Genomic DNA, 13,011 nt, shown 5'->3' with positions numbered 1-13,011 from the left:
CAATTAACCTTTCTTTTTTTTCTTTTTACAGATTTTATTAACTTGACAGAGATCACAACTAGGCAGAGCAGCAGGCTGGGGTGGGGTGGGGTGGGTGGGAAGCGGCCTCCCAGCTGAGCAGAGAGCAAGGCAGGGCTCCATCCCAGGACCCCAGGACCGCGACCTGAGCCTAAGGCAGGGGCCCAACCCCCTAAGCCACCCAGACACCCCCCAATTAACCTTTTTAAATGAGTTGTAGTTAATTGTCACACTAGAAAAGTTAAATCAGATGTTTTTGTTCTGTGAAGATGAGTTGGGTAGACTATACAGACTGGCAGTCGCAGAAAGACGCACTTTTCAGTGTGAGTTATTTAAAGTAACTGGGGCTGTAGATTTCACGGAGAAATGGCTGAGATAGGAAAGAGGGAGATTTGTTAACAGAGGTTATATATGTAGAATTATGTTGAATTTTATGTTTTTGTAAGTGTCTCAGTTATTTAAGATTCAATTTCTCTGCAAACTAAATATAGTGGCACACCTTGGTTTGTTATGATTTATCTTTAGCAGATTATAATGGGATTATTTTTCCAACTTAAAAAGTTATACAAGTGCTAGATGTTCACTAAAAAAAAATTCAAATAGGGCGCCTGGGTGGCTCAGTGGGTTAAGCCGCTGCCTTCGGCTCGGGTCATGATCTCAGGGTCCTGGGATCGAGTCCCGCATGGGGCTCTCTGCTCAGCGGGGAGCCTGCTTCCTCCTCTCTCTCTGCCTGCCTCTCCGACTACTTGTGATTTCTCTCTGTCAAATAAATAAATAAAATCTTTAAAAAAAAAAAAATTCAAATACACATATAAACAAAATAAAATTCCCTATGATTGTATCAGCTAGAGTAACTGTAGATGTCTCTCATTCTAGACCTTCACATATCGGTCTATCACAACCAGAATATATTATACATACTATTTGGTAAATTTTGCTTTTTTTGTGTAACAATACAGCATAAATATCTGTTCAAGTCATCTCATTTTCTTTATTTTCATTTTTATGGATGCTTAGTGATCCTTTGTGAGATGAACTATAATTTCTTTAATAAGTCCCCTGTGGGTAGAATTTAGGTTGTTTCTATTTTTTGCCGCAGTAACTTTTATATCTACTTTTTTTGCCTCTATTTCTTTCTTTTTTTTTTTTTTAAGATTTATTTATTTATTTGACAGAGATTACAAGTAGGCAGAGAGGCAGGCAGAGAGAAGGAGGAAGCAGGCTCCCTGCTGAGCAGAGAGCCCGATGCGGGACTCGATCCCAGAACCCTGAGATCATGACCTGAGCTGAAGGCAGCGGCTTAACCCACTGAGCCACCCAGGCGCCCCTTTGCCTCTATTTCTTTAGGATAAATTCCTGAGAGCAGAATACTGTGTATAGCAGTTACACATTTTAAGCCTTTTGAAACATGTTACCAAATAATTTTCCAGAAGGGCTCTTCTAGTTTTCAGGTCTTCTCTGTCTAATCGGCTTTATACTTGGATTAAAATGTGGAATGTTTATTTAGTTGCAGAATGAGGAAGAGCCTGGAGAGCCAGAACAGGCTGTAGGCGACGCCCCTCCACCTTACAGCAGCATCTCTGCAGAGAGTGCAGGTAGGTAACTGGGCAAGGGAACTCTTAGACTCTCGAAATGCACTTGGCCAGAGGCTCGGCCAGCATGTGTTTACTTGTGTCTTTGTCTTTGCTTTAGCTTTCCCTAGGAAGTCTTTGATGTTTTTTGTAGTTTATTGCCAAAAGTGAAAAAAAAAAAAAAAAAACATGTTACTATTCTGAAAAACACTTAAAACTCCATTTCATTGTGGTTTTTTTTTTTTTTTAATGGAACTCAATTTCATTCCAACAGAATATAAAGGAAAAAATTCAACAACCAGGTGATCATCTGATTTTTATTCATTCTGTAGCTTCCTAATTGTTTTGTTCTTTGTGATTCTAGTGCCTATGACCTGGGACCTGGAACTTAGTACATTTGATTTCTTTTGTGCTAGTAAATTCTTAATAAAAAAAGGCTGGAAATCTCTCAGCTCTTTCATGGTGTTCCTCATAGTTTAAGCCCTCCTTTAACAGTCTTTCATCTTCACATCTTATGCCAGACTGTCTTTTACATTTTCACATGTTTATGTAGAAGGGATGGGGAAGAGAAAGAAAAAATATCAACAGTTGAGATCTTTGGGTAGCTTCAAGCTGCCTGATGAGCAGCACTGCTTTAGTTGCTGAAAATTGACTGGTTGTGATGGGCCATCTTCCATTTTCTCTAAAGGAGAAGTGTGGCAGAGTGTCAAGTATATGGCTCATGGTGCTTCCACTGAACCCATCCTCCTCCCAGCGTAGATAAGCAAGTTGAAAACACCATTTATCCCAGACACAGGCTCAGAATCCTTTTCAATACAGCACTGGGGGTGGCTATTGTCAGTTGATGTGGGATTAAATTTGTTGGTCCCTGTTGGTCTCTGCCATTATAATGAAGAAGAACATGGGTCAGAAAGGTTTTTGCCTCCACTCTGACTTCAGCCTTTGAACCCTGTCTCCTTGTATTAATTTTATTTAAAAGCATCTAAAACTAGTACTTTTTAAGGAAAGCTCTAAAATGGCCTTACCCACTCCTTGTTGTTAAATTAACATTGCTTATTTTTTTAGATAAATGCTGACCGTAGGTACCAGTTAGTCCATTTATGAGAAATGTGGTTAGAAACAAAAAGACACATGCATATTGGTAGGGAAAAAAAGCACAAATTATTTTGCATAACTATTTTAATTAGTGGTATATTAAGTTGAACAGTCTAAGAAGTATTGGGCTTTTTGATTGTTCTGAATGTATTACATAAACTTGAAAGATTGTCATTAGACTTTTGATTGAAACTTAAAAGTATATGAGTCTCTATATCGATGGATCCCATTTAAGAAATCTTTTGAAATAGGGAAATACACATATTGATTTTCTTCAACTTAAGATAGTGGTAGGTATCAGTTTTATTCATGTATTCAGAATTAATGGCAGTGGGCTAATTTATATTGTACATTTCAAGTTGTAATGACTTAGTTTGATTTGATGAAAAATAAAGAGACTTGATAGAAAATGATGCATTGGTTTGTACCATGTATATACACATGTGTATGCATGTATGTAAAATAGCAATTTGACTTGGAAAAAACCAAATTCTTTAATTTGGATTAGGTGGCCTCTTTAGTTTCAGTAACACATTTTCGTATATTTTCTAAAAGCTGTGGTATTTTATTTTTCACGTTTAGATTTCTATTCCATCTGGTATTTTTTTTTTTTCTGTGTACTGTAAGGTAGTGGTCAAGATCAATTTGTTTTTCTGTATGGATAGCCAGTTCTTACATTACCATTTATTGAAAACACTGTTCTTTCTCCACTGCTTCACAGTGTCTTTATATTTTTTTAAGATTTTATTTATTTATTTGATAGACAGAGATCACAAGTAGGCAGAGAGGCAGGCAGAGAGAGAGAGGAGGAGGAAACAGGCTCCCTGCCGAGTAGAGAGCTGGATGTGGGGCGTGAGGTCCTGGGATCATGACCCGAGCTGAAAGCAGAGGCTTTAACCCACTGAGCCACCCAGGCGCCCCCACAGTGTCACCTTTATTGTAAATCAGGTGGCCATATATGAGTGGATCTGTTTCTGGTTTCAGTATACTGTTCTTTGGTCTATTTATTTATCTTTATGCCCATCCCCTACCACTTTAATTATATCTGGTAATATAGGTCATTCAGACCTTTTGTTCTTCAAGATTGCTTTGGGTTTTTTTGGCCTTTGCATTTCCATATACATTTTACAATTAGCTTGTCAGTTGCTGTAAAATGTAACAAAACAAACAAAAACTGGAATTATAGTTGAAATTGTCCTGAATCTGGGGATCAGTTTGAAGAGAATTAACATCTTTATAATACTGCTTCCAGTTTGTAAACATGACATATCTCTCCATCTAATTAAGATCTTCTTTAATCCACTCAGTAGTTTTTTGTGGGTTTCAATATTGGGGACCTGCCTATTTATTACTGGATTTATTCCTCATCCTGTTATAAAAAATGATCCATATATAATTTTATTTTCTACTTGTTGCTGGCAAAGAAAAGTACCCTTGATGGTTTATATCCATCCAGAGATTTTGAATGTAGAGTCTTTGCTAATAAATTTATATATTAATTCTGTCTGTAGATACTCTTGGATTTGATATATCTATAATCATGTCATCCATGATTAAGGACAGTTATTTTGTCCCTTCTAATACTTACATTTTGAATTTCCTTTTCTTGCCATATTACATCAACTAGTAGGACCTTTAAGGTAATGTTAAGACATTTTTGTCTAAATCTCTAAGTTTAGGGACATTTTTGTCTAAAATCTCTAATTTTAGGGGAAAAAAATTTACAATTATGATATTTACTTGGGTTTTTCATAGATACTTCTGATCAGATTAAAGATATTTTCTCTTACTCCTAATTTGCTAAGGGTTTTTATTATTGGCAACGTGTTAAATTTTATAAAATGCTTTTTCTGCCCGTGCGAATACAATAGAATTTTCTTCACATTGTTAATGAGGTGAATTGTATTGATTCATGATTTCAGTAGTATATTACAGTAAAATTGGAAGTTTATTACAATTAACCAGAGGAAAAAAGAAAAATGTTAATCTTGATGAACAATAAGACTTTTTTCCCCAAGATGTTTGTTTTTAAAAAAATTGTGCAGAAATTTAATACATTTTTAATAGCTCTTTTCTAATAAATATTGAGTTTCTTATAATAGGAGTTAATGAGAATGAAGATGCAGCATTAAAAAGAGAAAATAAAAAATTTAACTCAAATAAATAATGGCTTTGTAACTGAATTAGTTACCTTAGGCACATCATACAAACCAGTACACGGTAAAACGAATGTGTAAGAATCAAAATGCTAAAATATTGTGACTTTTTTTTAAAGGCATTGGTTTTTGATGTTTTTATTTTATCTTTTTTTTTTAAATTTTTAAAAGTTTTTATTTATTTGACAGAAAGAGACACAGCGAGAGAGGGAACATGAGGGGGAGTGGGAGAGGAAGAAGCAGGCTTGCCGCTGAGCAGGTAGCCCCATGCTGGCCTTGATCCCAGGACCCTGGGATCATGATCTGGGACGAAGGCAGACTCTTAAGGACTGAGCCATCCAGGCACCCACGCTGTGACTTTTTTATTAAGTTGGTTTACCTGTTTATAAATGGGAGGAAACCATGGTACAGCTTACAATAGAGAGGTGAGGTATTTTTGGCTTAAATGTTGTCTTTATGCCACTATTAATATTAAATGCTTTTTTGAACGTACCATGTAACATTTGAAAAAGTGTTTAAGGACATTTGGAAGGGAAGGCAGAATGATTTACATGAATAAATTTAAATAATTCAAAGATGGATGAATTTAAAAGTCATTCTCAATCTCATATTCATACATAAACATTTCAACTAAATTATTTCTTTTTTAAAAGATTTCATTTATTTATTTGACAGAGGTAGACATAGCGAGAGAGGGAACACAAGCAGGGGGAGTAGGAGAGGGAGAAGCAGGCTTCCCACAGAGCAGGGAGCACAGAGTGGGGCTCGATCCCAGGATTCTGGGATCACGACCCGAGCCGAAGGCAGACACCTGATGACTAAGCCACCCAGGCAACCCTCAAGTCAGTTATTCTATATGTACTCTTAGAGGAATGGCTGTTTTTTTGTTTGCCAGACTTAGTGGAAATCTTCTTTTTCCTCAGGTCAGTTAATGGTCAGATAATGGTGACTTCCTTTTTATTCTGCAGCATATTTTGACTACAAAGATGAGTGTGGATTTCCAAAGCCGCCTTCCTATAATGTGGCGACGACGCTGCCCAGCTATGATGAAGCTGAGAGAACCAAGGCTGAAGCTACTATCCCCTTGGTTCCTGGAAGAGTAAGTCCAATTTACCATGTTAATTGCTGGCTGCTTTATGGAAATTAGGTTCTTTTCGTTACTTACTTTTGATGTATTCCTTATGATTGTACTGATTAGTAAAAAGTACAGCTAATTTTTAAAAACAAGCACATTTTCTTTTGAGATAATAAATCTTACTCATATGGGAAATGATGCAGTAAAAGGTACAAATCAGCAGAAAATCACTAATCAGACCAGCTTATTTTCCCTGTCTCTCTACTCTTACCACCATTTTCTCAGCTTTCCTGCCATGACTGAAATGTCTCAGAGCAGGGGCTGATTTAGCAAATATACTGATTTTGCCTTAAATCTACATACTTCAGGGGCACGTGGGTGGCTCAGTGGGTTAAGCCATTGCCTTTGGCTCAGGTCATGATCTCAGGGTCCTGGGATCGAGTCCCGCATCAGGCTCTCTGCTCGGCAGGGAGCCTGCTTCCCTCTCTCTCTCTCTCTCTCTCTCTGCCTGCCTCTCTGCCTACTTGTGATCTCTGTCTGTCAAATAAATAAATAAAATCATTAAAAAAAAAATCTGCATACTTCATATTTTGGTGTTAGGTAGATAGCTGCTGGGCAGATCTATAGAAAGAATAAGTTCAACTTTATAGAATTAAACTTATAAAAGGGCCCTGACAATTGTCTCGATGAACCTCATGCCAACTGCATTCCAGACCACTCCATCTGTGGGGATATAGTGAATTCAGATCCCGTCTAGCCTGATGGTGATTTACGGTAGGAGACATCGGGTGTGATGAAAGCCAGGAGACTTTGGGACACACTTTGTTCTTGATGTCAGATCTGCAAGTGACTAGATGTGGTTTCATAAATATTCATCTAGGTTGAAGGTGATGTAGGTAGGATCTTAGTCCAGATATTGGGAAATGATGGAGTAGGATTCATTTCCTAAGAATAGGGGCAGTCAGGGTTCCAGACTCCAGTCCTGAAAGGAAACCAGAGAGAACAATAAGAATAAAAACAGAAGTTTGGCCTGGGCAGTGCAGTGGCAAAGGCCCCAGAAGTTCAGGACTTAGAGTAGTGGACTATTTACAGACCACACCTACTATGAGTGGTGGGGCTTCTGAAACCACTGCTTGACAGAAATAATAGTTTATAAGGCCAGTCTAGGCTGATTCCATCTGGTAGTATGGGCTCATTTCTTGCAGGTGCCAGAAGAAACTAGCAACCTTCAAGGAGCTTATGGTCTAAGGGCAGAACAGTCTTAGGGTAATAATCTTCTATTGGAAGCAAATGGCATGCTTGGTACTATGCTCAGTTTCCAGTATGTTATTTTAAGTCCTCATGATAACCTTGCAAGGTTGAGATTATATTATCCCCATTTTACAGATGCAAAAATTGAGGCCCAGAGAGATTAAGTAAGTAATTTTCCCAGAGTCATTCAGCTAAGAAGTAGCATAGGTGAGAGTCACACCCAGATATTCTAGACTCTAAAATCTTGTGTGTAATTTGTAGTCATGTTAGACTCTGTGGTAACTGTCCCATGGAAATAGATGCAGAGGTTAGCTCTGATTAATAGCAGAGCTTCTTAGAATACTTTTATTTGATGAGTATACATATTTAAGAATCTGTTAAACATTATTTAGCAAGCATGTGTAGACCACTTTCTTACACAGTGTGCAATGTATTTTGCAGTGGGTGGGTAGAAAACTTTGAATAAGGGAATACTCCTACCGTATAAGCACTTAAATATAGCTGGGGAAAGGCCCACAAATACCAGTATCTAAACAGCAGTACAAGTGCAGTGAGCATTAAGAACTGTGACTTTTTACTGTGTGATTGTGGGGAAGATGGGATCTGAAGTAGACCCTAAGATTTGATGGATAAGAACATTCCAGAGGGAAAAGGGCAGAAAGCAGATGTGAATCCAGCCTGGTGTGGGGTGGGGTCTGTGAATGTAGTAATTGATTTTTCTTGAGCAAAGAGTTCGTGACCACACTATAGGTTATAGTATGTTTTGAATGCTAAGCTGAGGCATTTAGACTTAAGTGTAGGTCACACAGACTCTTTTAGTCAAAATTTTTTCAGCAGGGATATGGTAAGACAAGAACGGTGTTTTCGAAATGTTAACCCAGCAGCAATTTGTAGGAGAAATCTGGTAGTAGAGATACCAAGAATAGGAAGAACAGTTAGAAGGCACCTGCGATATTACTAGAAAATATTTCCATGTCCTTTTGTAGTATATCTTTGAGTATTTATGCAAAAAACCCGTCACTGTCTAATTAGGCACAAAGCCTTATTTTTCCTAATATGAAGTCAGAAACTGGGTATTTAGTATTTTAAAAAACATAAACACATTGTAAGAATTTTCTAACAGGAGAAGAAATGTTAGAAATGGAAGTTGCCACTGACACCTTTCCTTTCTCTAATATCCCCTCCCCAGGCCTGTCATGGACTTCCCAGCCCCGTTTCTCTCTGTGTAGAGAGAGTTTCTGTTGTCCCTAAAGTTTTGTTTTTGTTTTTGTTTTCATTTGGGGAACCTTCACTGGACTGTGTACAAATCTAACTTTTACTTTTAAGTGTGTATTCATGTATTTTTCAGTATTTCAACACATAACCTACATCAGTTGAAAAGGTGGGCCATATGTGGGCATTAATGTTGGTGAGGATTGTGTTCCTTCTAGGCTTGGAGTATTATGTTTTCAGCGTAGGATGGAAAGGATCCTATCTGCCAGTAAGCGTGGAAGTGAGGTTGTTTCAGACCTATATGCTAATATGAACAAATAGTTATGGAGTTGAGCAGTGGGCAGCCCTATGGCCTCTTCATGTGAGATCATGCTCTCCTTTTTCTCCCAGGTCTCATAAAGCATTTGAGCTCCTTAATAGGTCCTGGAATAATAATATTATGGGCCCCCAGAAGACCCTGGGTTAGTGGTTTTATTTATTTATTTTTTAATTTATTTATTTGACAGACAGAGATCACAAGTAGGCAGAGAGGCAGGCAGAGAGAGAGAGGGAAGCAGACTCCCCGCCAAGCAGAGAGCCCAATGAGGGGCTCAATCCTAGGACCCCGAGATCATGACCTGAGCCAAAGGCAGAGGCTTAACCCGCTGAGCCACCCAGTTGCCCCTGGGTTAGTGGTTTTAGAATGTAAGCCAAATTTAAGCCAAATGTGTATCTTTTTTTGCTTTAGACACATATGAATTAATACATTTCATTGAACTTTATAAATTTGTTTTTTGTTTTTTGGTTTTTTTTTTTGATAGATCACAAGTAGACAGAGAGGCAGGCAGAAGGGATGGGGAATAGGCTCCCTGCTGAGCAGAGAGCCCCATGCGAGGCTCAATCCCAGGACCCTGAGATAATGACCTGAGCAGAAGGCAGAGAGAGGCTTAACCCACTGAGCCACCCAGGCACCCCTGAACTTGATAATTTTTGAAGCTCATTGTTAAAGAACTTGGATGATAAAATGAACGATTCATTTAGAAAACTTTAGGGATGGAAGAAATATTTATTTTTTCACTAATTATATCTTTTACATAAATGACAAAATGAAATTTTTAGCACATACTGAGCCCAATGCTTATAGTTTTGAATTGAGCCAAAGCAGTAAAATTTCTCCTGGTACTCATTTTTATCCCCTTCCTTATTTTTCTTGATGACTTTCGTTTGCCTATGACTAATTCATTGTGAATTTAACTTAATCTTTTTCTTTTCACTTAGGATGAGGATTTTGTGGGTCGAGATGACTTCGATGATGCTGACCAGCTGAGGATAGGAAATGATGGGATTTTCATGTTAACTTTTTTCAGTAAGTAACTACGTATAGCAAAAAACCTCCCACAGACTGGAGTGCTTTGAATTATGGGTGAATCTGACTGAATTAAAATGAGTAGTTGAGCTAATATTTTAATACATTGTGTTTGTTTGATGCCTTTTACTGAGATGTTCAGAGCTTAGTTTACTTTTATCTTAATATCCTTTGTGTTTATCTGCTTTTTCTACAAATAGCTATAGAAAATATAAAAAGAAGCAATTTTAGGGATGCTGTATTTTTACATAAACTGAGTCCCATCTTTTAGGTTTGCAAAGACCCTTAGCATTGCTCCTACTCATACCTGACCCTGTAGAGTAGGAATTCAAAAGACCTTAGTCTGATGGATTTTTTTTTTTTAATGTTTCTATTTTCTGGTTTATGAAAGTCAACTGATTTTTTTTTCCCCTAACTTGGTGTTATTTTGCATTCAACTTTCCATGAGTGTCACTTAGAAGTAAGCAGCCATTTTAAAATTTCCTATAATAAAAATATATAAAGGAAACAGTGCTTTTTAGAGGTAATCTTAATGTAAGCTCTCAAAATTCATAGAAGTAGGGGGATGAATAATTTGAATCAGATTTTATTTACTGAAGTGTAATATATAAAGGGTACAAGTCATAAGTATACAGTTTGTTGAATGTTAAGGCATTTTTGAAAGTGAATGGCAGCAGACATAACAGTGTAATACCTGATACTCAGAGCAGATGGTTTCTTGCTTTTCTTAGGGGGGAAGAAGACAGAATGGATGTTTTGGGGAAGTAGGGCAAGGGTTATGGTGGGTGAACAGACTATCTTTTATCCTTGGAAAAAGCCATTTAAGCAAAAGCAAGTATAGAGAGCACTCTTGCTTTTTGGGTTTGACACGTCTTGCGTTTGACATGTCTGACACGGTTTTTTTCTTTTCTGCCTTTACAGTGGCATTCCTCTTCAACTGGATTGGATTTTTTCTGTCTTTTTGCCTGACCACCTCAGCTGCAGGAAGATATGGGGCCATTTCAGGATTTGGTCTCTCTCTAATTAAGTGGATCCTGATTGTCAGGGTAAGTTGTATACCAGAAGAGATAGACCCTGTAGTACAACAATAAGTAGAAAAACTTGGACTATTTGACTTTTTTTTTTTAAACATTATTTTTACGTTTAAAATGATTTTAGGTTTGTCTTTTTTCTGGTTTCATGAAGTTGAACCAAAAGCATTTGCTGGTGGTTGATGCATGAAAGTTACAGTTAAATCTAGTGAATATTGGTGGTCCCAAGGCATCTATCCTAGAGGTTGTTCACAAGTTGCTTTTAATGTTTATGATATGGTAATATGTGTTTTTGTTTTAAAATTAGTTCTTTTTGTAATAAAAAGAAAGATACCACTTCTTTGGTGTCTCATCAAAAACAGGCATTCCTCACATTAATCCTGCTAAAGTTTTGGTCTGTCTTCTTCCCTCTTTCCTTCTCTTCGTTTCTTCCTCCTTCTTCCCTCCAGTAATCATTGGTTATGGCAAAATGGGAGCCGAAATGGTTTAACAAGTGCTATTCCATTAAGGGGCCTTATCTCTAAAGTATATTAGAGAGACATCTTTAGTGATTTGGGAGTTACTAGGTAGTCAGGATTGCTGTAGTAATTTATACTTGAAAAGATCTAGTCTCTTAAAGTACTGTGATTTCAGGTAAGTTTATTGCTTTTGTCAACTTGATGGATAAAATCAATGTATTCCTCATAAATAGGCATTATTAACTAATTGGTGTTGACTTACCACTGGACTTTTTCAAATTTATTGATTTAACCAGTTGTTAACATTTTTAGGATTTTGAGTTCCTTTGAAAATCTATTAAAAGTTTTGGACTTTTTTCCCAGAGGCAGCTAATACATGTTCAGCTAAGCGATGGGCTTGGGTGAAGAACCCAAGCCCTAAAGAGGTTTTTCATTCCTTCTCTAAATCTTAAATTGTTATTTTCTTAAGAAATAAAATGCTGTATTTTAAAGCTCAAACTGTGTTAAACTCTTGAATGTAAAAGCCCCCAATAGAAAGCATATAACATTAGTTTTTAACTAAAATTTTCACTAAGCTGACTGAAATGTTAAAACGGAATCGAATGAATCACCTCATATCAGGATATCTTTGTCTGGGAGTAATAGAAAACTGAGTTCAGAATGGCTTAGAAAACAGTTGGGAGAATTTATTTCCCATGAAAACAAGTCCTGCTGTGGAAGATCGTGAAATCAGTGTTTCATTGACATCATTAGGGACAGTTGACGCCTGGCTCAGCATGTTGGTACAGCTGCTCCGTCAGAGTTCTAACAGCTCTGGCGGTTTCAGGCATCACATCAGAAGCACAGCCATGCTTAACAGAAGAAAGAAAACTATTCTCTTCCTTTGCTCTCCAAGTACAAGAAAACTTCAGCACCCCTGACTTTGGCCAGAGTGTTCCATTATTTGGTAAAGGAATGGGATTATTGGGATGTAAAGCTTCCAAATTCAAGGCATACCCGGAACAATAGGAACAAAATTATTGGTTTTGGCACTGGGTAGACAAAGTAAAAGTATCATCAAAACATATTTTTAGGTGCACCTGGGTGGCTCAGTCATTAAGTGACTGCCTTCAGCTGTGTTCATGATTCCAGGGCCCTGTAATGGAGCCCTGCGCCCTGTGTTAGACTCCCTGCTCAGCAGGAAGCCTGCTTCTCCCTCTTCCTGCGCCTTCCCCTACTTGTGCTCTCTCTTTCTGTCAATAAATAAAATATTTAAAGAAAATCCACATATTTCTAGAAGGATGAATATTGTATGGGGAAGATCTTTTAAAAAAATAAAGACTTGAATATTTTAAAACAAAGTCTATAAAGCCAAAATCATATTTCAAGATTGATTTTCCATGAAAGGAAATACATCTGCGTATATGATAATCATTTCAAGTCAGTAATATATAAAATATTTTCACTTAAAAAAATTGTGAGAGCTAAATGATAGCATTAGTTTACAAAAACTTTGTGTTTTGTGTGCCCTTAAGTTAAAATGTGAAATTATACCTGATAAGCTACTTTAATCTAATTTGCTTTATTTTTCAGTTTTCTACCTATTTCCCTGGATATTTTGATGGTCAGTACTGGCTCTGGTGGGTGTTCCTGGTTTTAGGTAAGTGCTTTTAATATAGACAAAGGAGAGAAAAGATCATTGTTAAATTTTAGAAGTAAAATTACTTTTAGTAACCCCTCATCTTGCTTACAATACAGTAATATATTAGCAATATAAGTATAATTTTTAAAATATTTCTTAAAGATTAGTTTTTCATTAC

General features: G+C 37.1%; 1 protein-coding gene across 2 annotated transcripts in view; it reads left to right on the top strand.

Moving 5' to 3' along the window:
* The window catches only part of NDFIP1 (Nedd4 family interacting protein 1), a 76,787-nt gene that overhangs the window by 53,178 nt on the left and 10,598 nt on the right, over positions 1–13,011 (top strand). For both annotated transcript variants that reach the window (XM_045075351.1, XM_045075352.1), the window contains exons 2-6: positions 1,526–1,613; positions 5,809–5,939; positions 9,636–9,723; positions 10,645–10,769; positions 12,785–12,851. In XM_045075351.1, the coding sequence (XP_044931286.1) occupies positions 1,526–1,613; positions 5,809–5,939; positions 9,636–9,723; positions 10,645–10,769; positions 12,785–12,851 (499 nt within the window). The remainder of the gene's footprint in view (positions 1–1,525; positions 1,614–5,808; positions 5,940–9,635; positions 9,724–10,644; positions 10,770–12,784; positions 12,852–13,011) is intronic.

The sequence above is a fragment of the Mustela putorius genome, unplaced genomic scaffold (genome assembly GCF_011764305.1).
Source record: "Mustela putorius furo isolate JIRA1106 unplaced genomic scaffold, ASM1176430v1.1 tig00000145_pilon_pilon_pilon, whole genome shotgun sequence".
Taxonomy (NCBI): domain Eukaryota; kingdom Metazoa; phylum Chordata; class Mammalia; order Carnivora; family Mustelidae; genus Mustela; species Mustela putorius.
This window is presented reverse-complemented; position numbering and strand designations above follow the sequence as displayed.